The 15,947-nt window shown below is 54.1% G+C and overlaps 8 protein-coding genes across 8 annotated transcripts; 5 read left to right on the top strand and 3 right to left on the bottom strand.

Annotated features, from left to right (window-relative positions):
* Positions 1-232: 232 nt before the first annotated feature.
* QC764_108460 (uncharacterized protein) lies at positions 233-914 on the top strand (the record flags this gene model as incomplete). Its single annotated transcript, XM_062942109.1, has 2 exons — positions 233-393; positions 479-914. 2 exons carry the CDS (start codon positions 233-235, stop codon positions 912-914), a joined length of 597 nt encoding a protein of 198 aa, XP_062805031.1.
* QC764_108450 (uncharacterized protein) lies at positions 546-2,671 on the bottom strand. Its single transcript, XM_062942108.1, has 3 exons — positions 1,386-2,671; positions 934-1,283; positions 546-724 (listed from the first exon to the last, which is right to left on the bottom strand). The coding sequence occupies exons 1-2, from the start codon at positions 2,042-2,044 to the stop codon at positions 1,055-1,057; spliced, it is 888 nt and encodes a 295-aa protein (XP_062805030.1). The 5' UTR covers positions 2,045-2,671; the 3' UTR covers positions 546-724; positions 934-1,054.
* QC764_108440 (uncharacterized protein) lies at positions 2,666-3,793 on the top strand. The gene is made up of 2 exons (XM_062942107.1): positions 2,666-3,425; positions 3,487-3,793. Exons 1-2 carry the CDS (start codon positions 3,180-3,182, stop codon positions 3,685-3,687), a joined length of 447 nt encoding a protein of 148 aa, XP_062805029.1. The 5' UTR covers positions 2,666-3,179; the 3' UTR covers positions 3,688-3,793.
* QC764_108430 (uncharacterized protein) lies at positions 3,082-6,921 on the bottom strand. The gene is made up of 2 exons (XM_062942106.1): positions 3,997-6,921; positions 3,082-3,943 (listed from the first exon to the last, which is right to left on the bottom strand). Exons 1-2 carry the CDS (start codon positions 6,671-6,673, stop codon positions 3,837-3,839), a joined length of 2,784 nt encoding a protein of 927 aa, XP_062805028.1. The 5' UTR covers positions 6,674-6,921; the 3' UTR covers positions 3,082-3,836.
* Positions 6,922-6,939: 18 nt separating this feature from the next.
* QC764_108420 (uncharacterized protein) lies at positions 6,940-9,715 on the top strand. Its single transcript, XM_062942105.1, has 3 exons — positions 6,940-8,450; positions 8,504-9,199; positions 9,257-9,715. The coding sequence occupies exons 1-3, from the start codon at positions 7,922-7,924 to the stop codon at positions 9,598-9,600; spliced, it is 1,569 nt and encodes a 522-aa protein (XP_062805027.1). The 5' UTR covers positions 6,940-7,921; the 3' UTR covers positions 9,601-9,715.
* A 1,289-nt stretch (positions 9,716-11,004) lies between these two features.
* QC764_108410 (uncharacterized protein) lies at positions 11,005-12,868 on the top strand. The gene is made up of 4 exons (XM_062942104.1): positions 11,005-11,208; positions 11,260-11,977; positions 12,040-12,487; positions 12,544-12,868. The coding sequence occupies exons 1-4, from the start codon at positions 11,188-11,190 to the stop codon at positions 12,683-12,685; spliced, it is 1,329 nt and encodes a 442-aa protein (XP_062805026.1). The 5' UTR covers positions 11,005-11,187; the 3' UTR covers positions 12,686-12,868.
* A 237-nt stretch (positions 12,869-13,105) lies between these two features.
* On the top strand, positions 13,106-15,829 carry ATP1 (Alpha subunit of the F1 sector of mitochondrial F1F0 ATP synthase). The gene is made up of 6 exons (XM_062942102.1): positions 13,106-13,519; positions 13,757-13,905; positions 14,071-14,127; positions 14,195-14,753; positions 14,878-15,426; positions 15,482-15,829. The coding sequence occupies exons 1-6, from the start codon at positions 13,448-13,450 to the stop codon at positions 15,743-15,745; spliced, it is 1,650 nt and encodes a 549-aa protein (XP_062805024.1). The 5' UTR covers positions 13,106-13,447; the 3' UTR covers positions 15,746-15,829.
* QC764_108400 (uncharacterized protein) lies at positions 13,132-13,434 on the bottom strand (the record flags this gene model as incomplete). The annotated part of the gene is made up of 1 exon (XM_062942103.1): positions 13,132-13,434. The coding sequence occupies one exon, from the start codon at positions 13,432-13,434 to the stop codon at positions 13,132-13,134; it is 303 nt and encodes a 100-aa protein (XP_062805025.1).
* Positions 15,830-15,947: the final 118 nt, after the last annotated feature.

Genomic DNA, 15,947 nt, shown 5'->3' with positions numbered 1-15,947 from the left:
CCCTTTATCTGGAGCATCCAAGATGGCGGAGGACTCCGGACGAAGCAGTGAATTGTCGGAGACAACTCTCGTGACCTTTTGTTGTCAGGCTTGCGGACGGAGCAGATAGAGCAGTCTATACATTTCTCTCCTATAAATTATTCCCCAACACAAGAGAGAATTGTACCCTCCAACCAACAAAGACTTTTAGCCAGGCAACCGTCACCGATACGGAGACTCAAGACCACCAACAATGCGTCTCCCAACCGCCCTCCTCGGTGCCCTCCTAGCAGGCAGAGCCCCCCAAAACAACGACGGCCGCCCTCCCCCTCAACCCGTCCGCATCGACCCCATCCCCGACATCCAAATCACAAACTTCCGAGCCGGCGCCGTGATCCTCTCCCACCGCTTCTAGTACGTCTATTTTCCTCCTCCCATTCCTACTCTGTCCACATATCTTTTCCCCCGTCCCATACCTTCAATACTAACCTTTCACCAGCGTAAACTTCAACATAACCTTCCCCCCCAACACCCCCCTCGAATCAACCCCCCTAACAACCTACTGCCACACAATCGGCACCTCCCTCACCGAAACAATCGGCGAGGTCCACCCACTCTGGTGCAACCGCAACACCGACTCCCACCCCACCCCGCAAGACGTCTTTTGGTCCCTCGACTTCAACGTCGAGCAGGAGACCTTCCCGAACAAGACCGTTAAGACCCCCCTCAACGCCGAGATCCTGCTCTACCGCGTCATCAGCAACGAGACGAGGATGGAGGGACGGGCGCTGCTGAGCAGGGAGGACATGCCCATGGTTGGCGAGAGCTACCCCAGGCAGATCTACCAAGGCCCGGGGAATTTCAGCGTCAAGGGGAGGAGGGTTAGTGGGGGGAGGGGGTTTATTCCCGGGGATGTGGACGGGGACGATGCTTGAGGATAGATTAGGTACCTACCTTGGGTGAAATTGAGATGGTGAACTGGCTTTTAAAAAAAAGATGGGGAGTTATGAACGGTGTGAATTCATATGTTTTATGTAATGTTGATAATGGTTTATGTACATTCTTGAGGTGGGGATTAAAGAGAGACGCAGCCGCCTTCGCCGTCTTCGACAAAGACGCTGCCGTAGATGAGACCTTCGTTGAGGTTGCGCTGGTGGTAGCCAGAGTTGACGACGTCGCTGGTGCCGGTGGGCTTGCGGAGGATGCCGACTTGGTACTGGCCCTCGCCGGCGTTGTTGTTGGTCAGGGCGTTGGTCACGCTGCGGAGGGGTTCGGAGCCTCTGCTGTAGTATACACGGAGGGTGCTGTTAATTTTCATGTCAGTTTAAACCATTTCACACCCTTTTTTTTTTTTTCGCCTTGTCATGATAACCGTGATAGGGCGTGTGGGAATAAGGTAAACAAACTTTCTGACAAAGTCCAACGAGATGGCAAAGTTCTGCCACTCGTTCCTCAGGATCGGCGTGCTCCAGACCTGCCTGTTCTGCCTGTTGAGCACCTTCCACGTGTCCCTCGCCAGGCTGTTCTGCCCGAGTATGGCGCCGGCCTGAAAGTTGAACTGGTTCGCGCTGTAGTCGGCCGTCTCGTGCCATACGTTGAGGTACTCGTGGCTCAGGTTCAAGGGCCGCTGGGCGTCCCACTTGAGCGAGAAGTGGATCGTCTTGATGCCCGACGAGCCGGGGGAGTCTCGGTTGGTGTCCCCCTGGAACTGCAGGCCGGCGCGGCGGAAGCCCCGCTGGTTGTTGAAGATGGACGAGTCGTTGATGGTGACCTCGAAGGGCTTCTGGTAGGTCGGGTCGTCGAACCGGGCCGGGGGGGAGATGTCGGGGAACTGGAGGATGGAGGACCAGGGGAGGCCGGCGCCTTTGACGTAGTCGGGGTTGAAGGGGGAGGTGTTCCAGTCGTCAAAGTCGAGGGGTTCGAGGGAGGAGTCGGGCCGGCCGTCGAAGACGATGGGGCAGAGGGTTTCGGCCGTGGGGGCTTGGGGACGGGGACGGCCGGGGCGGCGGATGGTGCCGGCGAGGGCGGTGCCGGCCAGGAGGCCGAGGAGGAGGGAGGGGTGCATTTTGGGTGGCTTATACAGGGAGTTAAGGATGGGGGTAATCAAGTGACTTCTCCTGAAATCCGGAGATGTAAGATGGATGGAGGTGAGAGTGGTTTATATATCCATATCATTCACCTCCGGGACGATCAACCCAGATCACATCCATGCCCCGGAATGAGACCATTCTCATTCTGTCTCCCCTCTTGCGGCTGAATGATAAATTGAAGATTAGCGAGCCGGCATCGCCAACCGCCTGTTCCTACAGTAGGGAGCCGGCCCCTGGTGATCACGGAACGTCGTCCTCCCCCCAGACCAGTTTTCCTGGAAAGGACGTTCCGTGATTCCAGATTAAACGAGGTGGGGAATCTCCCCGGTGAAAAGTGTTGCCCATCTCCTGCCGCGCGATATTTGTTCCCTTTTTTCTATTTCTGGTTCAGGCTTCATCTCTCGGTGCACTTTGTTCGCAAAGTGTAGGGACTATGATCTGTTTTTTGACAGATGCGCCAGACAGCAGTTGGGTATCATTGACTGATAGTGGTGGTGGTTCGTGGAGTGCTTTCGGATCTCTTGGCAATGCTTGATCGTTCTGGGCTTTTTGCTTGGCGGATTACCCTAACCCTTCTTTTGTCAGTCTTTGACACACTTCCGATATCTCCCGCAATGCAATGTTCTCCCATGACAAGATGGCTTAAGGTCTGAATACTGTCCGAGAAAGCAGTCGGCTTACCCGACTTCATCCAGCCTGCTGTCTGCCCAACTGCTGATCCCCTCTCAGCCCTGCCATTACCCCCCCTGACAAGTCCGTCTTGGCCTGGGGTAAGTGGGGCTGTGCTCTGGTGTAAGTGAAGCTGGCGTGGCTGGATACGAAATACGGCCAACTTCGTCCTAGCATACCTCCTGGTTATGAGGACGTGCGGTATATTCATTGGCTTGAAAGAGGCCCAAAGCCTTGCCATGGCGATGACATATTGGGCAGGCAGGAGACGGGAGTCTGCCAGTTGTTCCCGTGGCAGCTTCTTTTTGGCAGAGCTCAAAAGTGCATATAACGAGTCTATGTCCATGTTTCTTTGCTATAGGTAGCTATCATTCAACCATCCCGAGACAATAGAACAATCTGAGTCCATATTTCGAGTTCCAGCCAATCTCTAACACCAAGATGTCCTCCTCCACCAAACCCCAAAACCAACAAGCAGACATTCCTGCCTCCATCCAGGACCTCCACTGCTTCACCGAAACCAACGGCGTCATCACAACAACCATGTTCGACGTCCCCGGCTACCGTGTCGTCAAAGTCCTAGGCGCAGTTTACGGCATTACTGTCCGTTCTCGGAACTGGGCGGCAGGCATGTCGATGGTGCTGAAGAGCGTTGTGGGTGGTGAGCTCAAGTGGTTTACCAACCTGGTACGGCATTTTTTTTCCCTCACCAACATCTGAATACACCAGGTAACTGACACGGAAACAGCTCTACTCGGCCAGAAACGACGCCATCTCCCGCATCGTAGCCGAGACCCAAAGCAGAGGCGGCAACGCCGTCATCGCCCTCAGATTCGATGCCGGTGACATGGGCGGGTTTGCCCAAGTGTGCGCGTATGGAACTGCTGCGGTTATCGAAAAAATCGACCAGAGCGTCGAGACCCATCCGCAACTGATTCGGACATCTTGAGTTCCAACTAGGAGATTGGCGGTGGAGAGGAAGGAGTTAATCTGTTTCTATTCATGATGCCTCATATTGTAACGTTAAAGAATAGTCATGTACCAAAACGCCGATCAATGCCCAGTAACGCCGTGTTTGCTGAACCCCGTCTCAAATTCCTATAGAATTGGAAGAATAGGCTGTATGCTCCTCTTCTTTTGAGGCTTTGCATTGGCAACCTTGATCCATTCTCCGTTGAAGGCATTGATGAGCCAGTTGGTCAACTCTGTGGCGGTTGTTAGTGTTGAGCAGTATGCGCTGTCGAAAAAGAGAACTCACTGTCGTAAACAATCCGGTTGGCGTTATGGAAATAAATCCCGTGGTCACTGTCTGGGAAGACGTGAACATCATAATTCTCAACGCCAACCATATTTAGCTTGTCGAGTAGCGTCAGGGAGTTCTGCATGTGCACATTGTCATCCGCAACACCGTGCATCATGAGAAAACGGACGTTCTGCTTCAGAGCCGTGACGTTGTTGATGGCGCTTGTATCGTAACCATGCCCGTTAGTCTGAGGCGTAAGCATGTATCTTTCGGTGTAGATGCTGTCGTAGAATCTCCAGTCGGTGACTGGGGCAACGGCCATGCCGTACTTGAAGGTCCGTCCACCATCCTGCTCGAGAGTCTTGAGGGTGTTGAATCCACCGAAACTCCAGCCCCAAATGGCCAGTCTTTCTTCGTCAACATAGCTCTTCGACGCCCAGATCTTGGCAGCAGCGATCTGATCATGGGCTTCCCACTTTCCAAGGTCCCCGCGGATGATCACACGGTTCTTGCGTCCAATGAAACCCGTTCCGCGGCCATCAACAGTTACGCACACATAACCTAAGCCGGCGGCGACATAGGATTGGTAGTCGACAGTAAACCGTTTGTTAACGCTCTGAGACCCAGGGCCGCTGTATTGCTGGAACAGAACTGGATACTTCTTGTTCTTGTCAAAGTGTGGTGGGCGACGCTCAACATAGTTGAGTTCAACACCGTCAACCTTGATGGTGCCGTAGATCTTGATAGGGAGCTCGTATTCCCTGGCACTCTTTGCCAGTTCCTTGTTCTCCTCAACCATGTGCTCGTATCTGTGTGCGTTTGCTGGAGTGCTGATAACCTTTTGCCAGGGAATGTTGGGACCTCTGTAAGATAGAAGGGCATACCCTGTCCCGGCCGAAAACGAAATGTCGTAATAGCCTTCACTGCCCGTGTCGGTCACCGCTTTCAGGTTGTTGCCCGACAGATCGACCTGGTAGACATGGCGCTGGATAGAAGATTCCTTGGTTGCGACAAAGTAGACAATGTTGTTATCCAAATCAACGGTGGAGGGGGCGTCGACAACTTCCCAATGTCCAGAAGTCAACATGATTGGTTCCGAGTTGTTCAATGGCGTGAAGTAGGCGAGGTGATCGTTGTCATCGTGGATCACCATGTCAATGTAACCGTCCTGCTCACGCCCCTTGGAGGGGTCAGCTGGAATGTACTTGGTCTTGTGCGTAATCTCGAACCAGCCACCATCGATGGCCTTGACGTCCAGCTCGCGAACTGCTTTTCCAGTGCGCGCAGCGACGTCAACAAGGACGACCCTGAGGACGTCGCTGACTCTGTTTGTTTCCTTGACGATAACTTGGCCACCAGCCCAGACCACCTCTGTGATGAGGCGATCATCATCCGCGAACCGGCCAGAGATTTCCACTGTGAAACTCTCATCGCGGGCCACGTCGTAGAACTTGAGATTGACGACGGGGTTGTGAGCACCAGCCTTGGGATACTTGATCTGCCTGACCTCGGGGTACGACTCTTCGCCGGGTGCCGGTTCCGTGCCGCTGGGCCTGGAGAGGAAGTACTGAACAGGATACTCAGGGACGCCCGTCTCGTTGGTGCGCAAGTAGGCGATGTAGTTGCCATCCTCGGACCACCAGGTAGCGCTGTTGCCCGAGAAGACTTCCTCTTCGTATACCCAGTCAGGAACACCGTTGAACACCTCAGCACCGCCATCCTTGGTGATCTGGACAACCTTGTCGTGCTTGAGGCTGCGCAGGAACAAGTTGTTGTCTCTGACATAGGCAATAGCATCGCTGGTAGGGCTCCACTGGGCAAGCTGAACGCGGACGTTTGGCTCGCCAGGAATAAGGGGCTCTGCTATTTGCATGTCGACATCGAAGACCCAGTAGGAGGCATAGAACGAGTGGCGCCAGTTGGCCTCCAGATTTGTTGCAATCAACACCTTCTTGAGGTCCTTGCTTGGCCATACCCTTCCAGGAGTGTGCGTCTGGCCGCCAAAGTCAAAGTGCCTTTCCTTGATTAACGTTTTGCTGCTCGCAACGTCCACAGCGGCATTCACGCCAGCGCTGTTCTGGGTCCGTACATCCTCAACAACGAGAAAGTCCTTTCCGGGGCCGTCCTTCAGAAGCAATAGCCCATCTTCACCGTCCGGGCTTTCGATCCAGCTTATGGAGTGACTTTCAGCACGCCAGTAGCTGCCCATAACCTGATCGAGCGTCACTTGCTTCCCAGTCCCTTGCACTACAGTCGCCTGAGGGTCGTGTTCGATCTGGGAGGCGGGCTTATAGGACTTGTGGGAAACGTAAAAGAAGAGACCGACAACCCACGCCGAGATCAAGAGCCCGGCCACGATGATCAGCGTCCTGCGCATCCCCCGGTTCATGCCATCGTTTTTGGCTGGGAAATCTTCCTCTTGGGTGCTGGATCTCCCACCGAGGAAGCGACCAGTCTCGAGGTCATTGTCGTCGTCGTCGGCCTCCTTCATGGGGTCATGGTCGTCGAGCTCGAAGTGGCCCTCCTTGGCAGCGAGGCGCTCCTCGATCCGATCGAAGACGATACTCGTGGTAGACACCGAGGACTCAGATTCGTGCGACATCCTGCCTGTGCTCTCGTCGTTGTGTTCTGGTCTGTGGAAGGGACCGGTCGGCTCATCGGAGTAGGGTGCCATGCCGGGAGCGGGAGCCATTGTGACCAGCGACAGCGACAGCAACGGCCAGCAAGGTACCTAGGTACTGCAACAAGGTGCCACGAGGCGTTCCCGAAATGGCACACAACAAAAAGTCGATGCGTACAGTGCTCTCAGGCACGAGGAATTCAGTGTAATCTTTGTATAGCAGACAATGGCACCATGCTGTGATTGGCTGCTTATTCAGGCGCGAATTGGGAAAATGTCCTTTGAGAGATGAAGCTGGAACGCGCATGCCAGTGGCACTCTGAACGGTGTGGCAGATCAGCAACTGCAGGGATGCCAACTAACTCATTTAACCCTAACCCTTCCCACTATTACGTATCTCTTTCAACTTCACACATCTTGGATTCTTGGATTCTTGGCTCAGATCATCTTCAAACCTCCAAAGGCCCTCTTGAATCTTTCAATTCAGAGATGAGTGGCACGGCAAACAAAGGCTATTGTCTCTGGCCATGGAAACCCACGGCTGAGTATCGACCCGTTGACCCGAAACACCAGCTTATGCTGCTGGGCCACCCACACAACTGGCCGAGACCGCATCACACAAATGCAACTGCTCTCCCAGATCATGGGTCGCTCATCTACAGACCTCGTTCTCGTCACATTTTCTTCTATCATTCCCGGCGGTTACGCACGCTGCATTCGGGTGATTGATCCAGGCTGGCCGCCTGGTCGGTATCATTCACACCAATTCAGTTGGCCCTCATGGTCCCCCACGGAAAATATTCATGTCGCTAGCGATCTATAGATCACGCTCTTTCCTTATCATGAACAACGACCTCTCTCGGACCCAGAAACAGACAGTTCTCCACTGACTTGATGATGACTTGGTCATCAGGCCAGCCGGGACAGGCAGGCCCGGCTCTCCAGAATTGGCCTGTTCCACATATGAATCACATTATTGTAGGTTGACTGCGGACATCTAGAGCTGCCAAATATGGCTGTGTAGGTGGTCAGTAGATCCAAGCCTATATCAACACATCGTCCCCCCAACGCGGACATGGGCATCCCATGCCTCGGTTTTGGTCTCGTCAAACAAGGATGAAGCCGACAAGCATGGATTGTGTCTAAAACATTTTTTTGAGAACCGTAAAGCTTTGACAAAGAAACTCTTGCATTGTTTTTGTTTGTTTCAACTCTTTATGCAGTTTGTTTACATTCACCGAGCACTGAATCAGGAGCTTTGTCACAAAAGCTGTCCCTAGCTTACCCCTCTTCAGTTCACCCCCTGAATCACCGGTGGCGATGGCACCCTCGCGCAGTGCCAGTGCGAGTGCCAGCGTAACGTTTGAGCAGCCTCCTTCACGCCTGGTAAAGCGCAGTACCACTGCCGGACCCAGCGTTTCGTTTGCCCAGCCAGCTACAGGTAAACGTTCGGCTGGGCATAGCATCATCGGCAAGCCGAGTGTTGTCTCTTTTGAGCAGCCTCCTCAACGACGCCCGGTACCGCAACACAAGCATCACCAATCTCTTCCAGCTTACCCAGCCTACCCTACCCACGCGGTAGAGCTAGACAGCAAGGAGATCGGCCGCGCCTTTTCCACCTCCATCCCTTCAACAACATGGACATCCTCTCCCCAGCCCATAGAGCAAGGTAAACTCTGCCCTCAACTCCTTCCAAGAGAAACCGGCGGCCTCTACGGCGTGTGCATCTCAGAGCTCCTCGACAACGGCACCACCATCCCCCTCGAACCCTCCGGCGGCCGAGCCTGGGTAGTCTCCTCCGTCGTCGACCTCGGCATCCGAATGCTCGAAAGCCCCCGAGGACGCCAAGGTCAGTCCACCCTCCCTCCTCCCCCTTATTCCCTATCACTAACCTTTATCCAGCCCTCTCCAACCTCGCCCAGAAATCCCTCCTTGTCTGGCGCGAACGCCCCATCTCCCACCATGAACCCCCCCTCCCCAAAAAAATCAACACCCCCTCCGCGGTAGACGACTTCCTCTACACCGTCCGCCACAACCTCCCCCTGATCAAACTCGACCCAAAACGCAACGGCTTCCTCGCCTGCTCCTCCACCACTTCTCTCTTCCACCTCCCCCCTTCCTTCTCCTCGAGATTCAACCCCAAAAGCGCTGCCATCCTCCACCTCAATACCCACCTCGTCACCAAACTCTACCACTCCCGCCTCAAGTCAGACATATCCCGGCGCCACAAACGGTTTGACGCCTCCGAAGCCCAAACAGCCCGCTTCAGAAGATTAGCTTTCCATATTGCAGCAATGGTGACGCATCACCTGTGCCACCTCTTTGTCAACTACCTCCGCGATCACGCCCAGGAGGGGGAGCTGAGAGATAAAGTCACAGACGCTGATTTCATGAGGCTCGTGACAAGATATGATCCTGGGGCGGAGTGGGAGGTGGAATTTTTTGGGGGGAGGCCAAAACTTTTTGTTGATTGGGATGGGGGTGATGACAAAAGCGAAAAGGGGGCGAGTTTTGTGATAAAGAGAGGGGGAGGGAAAAACGGGAGAAGGATGGCGGCTGGGGTGGCGGGGTACAAGGTCGAGAGTTATTTGGGTGGTGGTAAGTTTTGTTCTGCGCCTTGAAGTGAAAAGAGCTGACATTTTTTGGGGCAAATAGATTTCTCTGTACCGCTGATTACCGAGGTGGAAGGAGATGTTTTTCCTATGGAAAAGTATCAGGATGTCAAGAGAAGGTATGGGGGTTCGAGGTTGACGGATTGTCACCATGGGGGGAAGAAGGTCAGTAGTAGTAAGGAGAATAGTCCCAGTGTTGGGAGTGAGGCGGAGGGGCAATTTGGTGAGGGGAAGGGGCAGGAGATTGGATCACGGGTGGCGGTGATGGATCAACCGTTGGGCTTGCCATGGAATATTCAGGGGCAGGAATACCAATTGTTGAAGCAGGCTTGCTTTGATCCTGCGGTGAGGGTTGTTAGTCCGATGAGGGTTAGGACTATGATGTGATTTACTGTATTATAAAGTTTTCTATTCTTGGTTGTATTATTAGACTGGGGGTGTTTCAGCTAGAGGATGTACGAGTTGGGCAGTTTGATTTTATACAAAATTCACCATCATGCTTTGATAGTACCTCCACGGAACTAGACTGTTGCTGTTATGGGAACGGATCTTCAAGGAACTGCACGTCCATCTGTGCACTTGAGGTGTGATTGGGGGGCTAATATTATCATGCTTCAGATCACCAGGCCAGTTGCCAATACTCGCATAGGACCACACTAGGTCAGATACCATCGACTAACATTTCACCTGTCTTGAAACCTGAACATCCGGCAAACATCACCTGGCACTACTATCGAGCATCATGCTGATCAGCAGCCCCCAAGAGACATTCCATACCGGCCAAGTCAACGTTACGTTCATCCTCCCCCCATATGAACGACCTGACCCTATCCACCGGCCACCCACAATCCGTCCATCCCCAATGCCGGGAGGGAGCCTCCCGCGAAGCCGAACAGGAGACTTCATTCCGGGTCAAACCCCATCCCGCTTTTCCCGAGTTGACTCGCATGTCAGAGCCCCCTCATGGTCGCAGCACAGCCGACCACGCAATAGATCATTCTAGGGCTGTTGCCAATGGCACACACATAGGGAAAACAATTGCAGGCAGGTTGCACTTGCGTCGAAGGCATTCTCCTATGCTGACTTCACACCCCTGATTCTTCTCAATCCATTGGATATCAACTTCCCATAGCGACCAAAGCCTTGGGCCGGGCCAGCAGATATGCCCCCCCTATCCCAACAGTCCAACCATCCGGGGAAGGCTCCCGCCATCTTTGACCGACCAGTCCAATCCCTTCAGCAAGTGGGACTCGACGTTTTCAAACACACATGGCTTGCTTTTGCGGCGAAGCTTCGTTCGTGTCCAGCCTGTTGGGACCACTGCCCCAATCAGGAGTTGTGCGGTAAGCGCCAGCCGCCACAGGCGACCAATTGACGCGACCTACAGCCTCGCGGCAGATCCCACGATGCAGCGTGCCTGGGCTGAAGAAATACTGAGAGTTGCAATAAAACTCATTCTGCAGATTGATCTGAGGTGGTGTAAAGCCAAGATTGCGGGATGCAGAAGACCATAGCAAAATAGAAATGGAGGCTGAAGAGGCTGCATATGCCTTGTTCCAGGCCATGTGCTCTGGCGGTCCCAATTACCGCCCGTTATCCGTACTGGGCTGCTGGACTCCATCTTGGAGTCTAAAGAAGAAAAATAATCTTTGTGTCAAGTGTGGGTAGGCCGGCGAGGTTGGCTGTGATGCACCCCACACATTTGGACTTCTGGGCTTCTGGTCTGGGAGGGAACCGCCGGAGGACTTTGATATAAGAGGGCCCACAAAGACTCACCACAAAAGGAGAAAGGTAGATCTTGAATATTCGCAATTCAAGACAAGTTTGTCTTTCTCTTAGTCAAGCAACTCCAAAGAAAACATTTCAGCCGTGGTCCCCTTTTCATCAGTGCTCTGATCATATCACTGGAGCCCGCCCCGAAGTCATCGCTGACATCGCCCATCGCGCCATCAAGTGCCAAGGACCGCCAGCGCAATGTCCAGCAGCAATCAAATGGTTGGTAGTAGTCATTGGCAAGCACTACACTCCCTTCTGACAAACTGGCAGGTTGATACACCAGACCCACTGGTCTGCCCCGAACGGACCTCAACCAACACGTCGAAGACAACCTCAAGCACAGAAGGCCATACCAGTCTTGAGATGAATGTGCCCGAGGAGCCACCTAGACGCGGCTCGTGGCTGTTTGGCCGGCTTTCAGCAGCTCCTGTTCCGCTTTCTGCCCCTGCAACGCCGCCTCCGGAGCTGGAGGAAGGACCAGACAACCAGACGATGACCGGCATAGGTTGTTTGTTTTCGCAGCTGTTGCCGTCCAGACCACCTTCTCTCACTCTTGGGAGCGAAAGCAACACAGACGCCCCGAGCACCCCTAGCCAGGCGTCTGATGCCAATGATTCCTATGATCAAGAAAAAACCCACCGTCCGAGCGAAGACTCTCTGGAGACACCCCGAGCGACAACTTCATCTCACACGCCAACTGTGACATTGTCGATACAGGCCTTGATTTTTGGCCAGGTCCCTCCGTTGACACCTGACACTCCAATCCGTACAGGGTCGAAGCGCGCTCCCGGTTCTCCATGCGCACCCCGTCCTAAGAAGGCAAGGCGCAGTATGGGTGTCGATGTCGAAGACGAGGGGTACTCTGAGGCGCAATACCAGGAGCCGGCAACTGGACAGTCACTCCAGCATATCCAGCAGCTCACCATTGATCTGGTTGGCTCTACTCGTGTTGCCATCGACCCAGGCAACACCCCGATTGCCGAAACCAGTAAGTGAACGAGACAATGAGTGGGAAGCAACAACAGAGCTGATGCTGACGAAAAGAAACAGAAACAAATACCCAAGCTGAACTACAGCTTGGGTCACACAGCTCCGGCCAGGCCATATCAACCGAACATTCTGCCAACCCTTCATTTGCCCTTGCCATTGAGTGGTTCTCCGAGGATGAGATCCTCGAACAACTATCGGTGTTCTTGGCCGCATACCGGGCTTTTCACCTCGAATCAGATGCAGCCGAACAACCAAGGGTCAGAGACCCGGAAGCTGCGCAAATGGCCAAACAAACTTTTGAGGCGATTTTTCACCCCAAGCTGAACTCGGAGGATGACAAGAAGTTCCTACTCCAAGAGGAAGAGGAAGATGTCTTGACCGTTTTTGCGATATGGGTTCGGGACATGAAGGCCTCCTCGGACGTGGATTGCGAACCCTTTGAGAATGTAGCAGACTGCATGCAAAGGGTAGCTGATCTGTCGGCGGCCCCTTTTATCCGACGATTGGTGTAAGGTTTCCGACCCTGTGATATAACTGAGTGCCGATGCTAACATTTCTCGTCAGTGTGTTCGGCGAGCCGCTGGATATCGACCTGGCTGTCCGGGAAATATCGGGGACATTGATGCCAACGTATCAAGACGATGGCATTATCGAGTGGGAGTTTGACATGTTTTCCCGTGACTTTGAGCAGCTTAGCATTAAGTGACTGGTTGAGGACAGGACGCCAAGACCGAGTATTGCGACATGAGGGGCTCATGAGGGGTTGAAGCCGGAAGATATTGAAGAATGACTAGAATGCCTGGAGCATTTTTTCCTAGGGTAATGGTGCTTTTTGTTGATAGATTGAGAATTTCTGTAAACCTGTCAATATGAAATCAAGAGCTTTTGGTGTTGCCAAGTCGATGTGGTTGGCTGATGACACCCGTGTGTGTGTATGTGTGATGTCGATGGCAGCTTGGATCGGAATTGGTCAGAGCTTCTTCTTGCAATTCTCCGGGATTACCCGGGAAACCAGTTGCTGAACAACCGTTGGTAAGAGGAGAGGGATATATGGGGGGAAGAACCCCCGAGGTTTGGGCGTGATAGCAGGTTGGCCTCGACGAGAAGAAAATGCCATGAATTGACAGGGAAGGACCCCATGGTTTCGTTCGTCTACACCACCATGTCTTTTGTAGTTGCGAGAGCTGTGTTGGGCAGCTCGATCCAGCTCAGGTTTTTGAAGATGCCAGGTGGGGAACTCGGGAGCCTTGATTGAGCAAAATTCTCTCCGTCTGTTGATTGGTTGTCCCGGAGCTTCTGACCCACTCTGTGCTGGGAACCAAGGCCAACCAGCCCTTCTCGACAATTTTCCTCACGCCGGCTCTCCAATCTTCCATCAACCTCTCCGTCTAAATCTCCCCTCCACGCAATTGCAACCCGCTTGCAGTTGTTTTTCCTATTTTGAAGAGGCCCCATATACCTCGTCAGGATGTTCCGGAACGCCCTCAGACAGAGCACGCGCGCCGTGGGCGCTCTCTCTGCCACCAGCAGACTCGCTGTGGTTAGTAGCACACATCACCTCTCTCCGCCCGGCCGACCCGATCCCAATTCCATCCCTCGACGCCCCGAATCAATCTCAATGTCCCCGGCCAGTTGTCGGCGAGCTTCATGAAGCTTTTTTGTTATGCCGCCGGGGCATTGGGGCCGGTGCGCGATGGGCAATGGGCACCTCACACAATTATGCTCACTGTTTTTGCGCCCCTCTCGGTCTTCGGTTGGCTAACTGGTCCGTCCACAGCGAAATGCCGCACCCGCTACCATCCAGGCCCGCACCTTCGCCGAGGCCAAGGCCTCCCCGACTGAGGTCTCTTCCATCCTCGAGCAGAGAATCCGCGGTGTCCAGGAGGAGTCCAACCTCGCCGAGACCGGTCGTGTCCTCTCCGTCGGGTACGTTTTTTCCAGAAACACATGAGGGGCTTGGCGGTGGCATGGCTGGGACGAGGACGGGAGCAAACAGCGAAGCTTGTGTTGCTACGGCCTCATCTTGGACCCTCGCGTTCACCGCTCAAACCGTAATAGCGAACATAGACACTGACCCGAGTCCCTGAATAGTGATGGTATCGCCCGTGTGCACGGCATGGCCAATGTCCAAGCTGAGGAGCTTGTCGAGTACGTTGAGAAAAACCTTGATCCGTGCTTTTTGATATCCCGGATATCGAACTAACACCCCTGCTAGGTTCGCCTCTGGCGTCAAGGGCATGTGCATGAACTTGGAGGCCGGCCAGGTCGGTGTCGTGCTTTTCGGTTCTGATCGTCTTGTCAAGGAGGGCGAGACCGTCAAGCGTACCGGCGAAATTGTCGACGTTCCCGTCGGCCCCGAGCTTCTCGGCCGTGTCGTCGATGCTCTCGGCAACCCCATCGATGGCAAGGGCCCCATCAACACCAAGGAGAAGCGTCGTGCCCAGCTCAAGGCCCCCGGCATTCTTCCCCGCAAGTCCGTCAACCAGCCCGTGCAGACTGGTCTCAAGTCCATCGACGCCATGGTCCCCATTGGTCGTGGTCAGCGTGAGTTGATCATTGGTGATCGTCAGACCGGCAAGACTGCCGTCGCTCTCGATGCCATGCTCAACCAGAAGCGGTGGAACAGCGGCAACGACGAGACCAAGAAGCTTTACTGCATCTACGTCGCCGTCGGCCAGAAGCGCTCCACTGTCGCCCAGCTCGTCAAGACCCTCGAGGAGAACGACGCCATGAAGTACTCCATCGTCGTCGCCGCCACCGCCTCCGAGGCTGCTGTATGTCTCCCCCAAAAACCCAACCCTAACCCTCATCAACAACCCCCAACCCTCAACCCCTTTCCCCCCTTTCTCCCACGTCCTCTCTCGCTCTTGAGGCTTCTTTACTGACAGAAAAATCCAGCCACTTCAATATTTGGCACCTTTCACCGGCGCTTCCATCGGCGAGTGGTTCCGTGACAACGGCAAGCACTCTCTCGTCATCTTCGACGATCTGTCCAAGCAGGCCGTTGCTTACCGTCAGATGTCCCTTCTTCTCCGTCGTCCCCCCGGACGTGAGGCCTACCCCGGTGACGTTTTCTACCTCCACTCTCGTCTCCTCGAGCGTGCTGCCAAGATGAACGACAAGCACGGTGGTGGTTCCATGACTGCCCTTCCCGTCATTGAGACCCAGGGTGGTGATGTGTCTGCCTACATTCCTACCAACGTCATTTCCATCACTGACGGTCAGATCTTCTTGGAGGCTGAGCTTTTCTACAAGGGTATCCGTCCCGCCATCAACGTCGGTCTTTCCGTCTCTCGTGTCGGTTCCGCTGCCCAACTCAAGGCCATGAAGCAAGTCGCTGGTTCGCTCAAGCTCTTCTTGGCCCAGTACCGTGAGGTCGCCGCCTTCGCCCAGTTCGGTTCCGATCTTGATGCCGCCACCAAGCAGACCCTCAACCGTGGTGAACGCGTAGGTTTACTCAATTTTCGAGAATAGAATACAGCTGACTAACACTATCCTACAGTTGACCGAGCTCCTCAAGCAGAAGCAGTACTCCCCCATGGCCGTCAACGAGATGGTTCCCCTTATCTTCGCCGGTGTCAACGGTTTCCTCGACCAGGTCCCCGTTGCCAAGATCCTCCAGTGGGAGGCTGACTTCCTCTCTCACCTCAAGACCAACGAGGCTGACCTCCTTGCCACCATCGAGAAGGAGGGTGCCATCAGCAAGGACCTTGAGGCTAGACTGAAGGACGTCATCTCCACCTTCACCAAGGGCTTCCTCGGTTAAATGCACATAATATAAAACGTTACGTCGCGGAGTTCCTGGGGCCATCAGTGAGGGAAAGGGGAGGGGTGTCTATACCGCCGAGTCCATGTGTTTCTAGAGCAGGTGTTCCGTCTCAAAAGGGTGCTTGACTGAGAAAAGGACCCGTCAGGAGGGGAGATTTTCTCCGGTGAAAACCATTGTAAAATAGAGCGTTAAGACTCAA

The sequence above is a fragment of the Podospora pseudoanserina genome, chromosome 1 (genome assembly GCF_035222485.1).
Source record: "Podospora pseudoanserina strain CBS 124.78 chromosome 1, whole genome shotgun sequence".
NCBI classification, from domain to species: Eukaryota; Fungi; Ascomycota; class Sordariomycetes; order Sordariales; family Podosporaceae; genus Podospora; species Podospora pseudoanserina.
The sequence above is the reverse complement of the archived record's forward strand: the minus strand, read 5'-3'. Positions and strand labels throughout refer to the sequence as shown.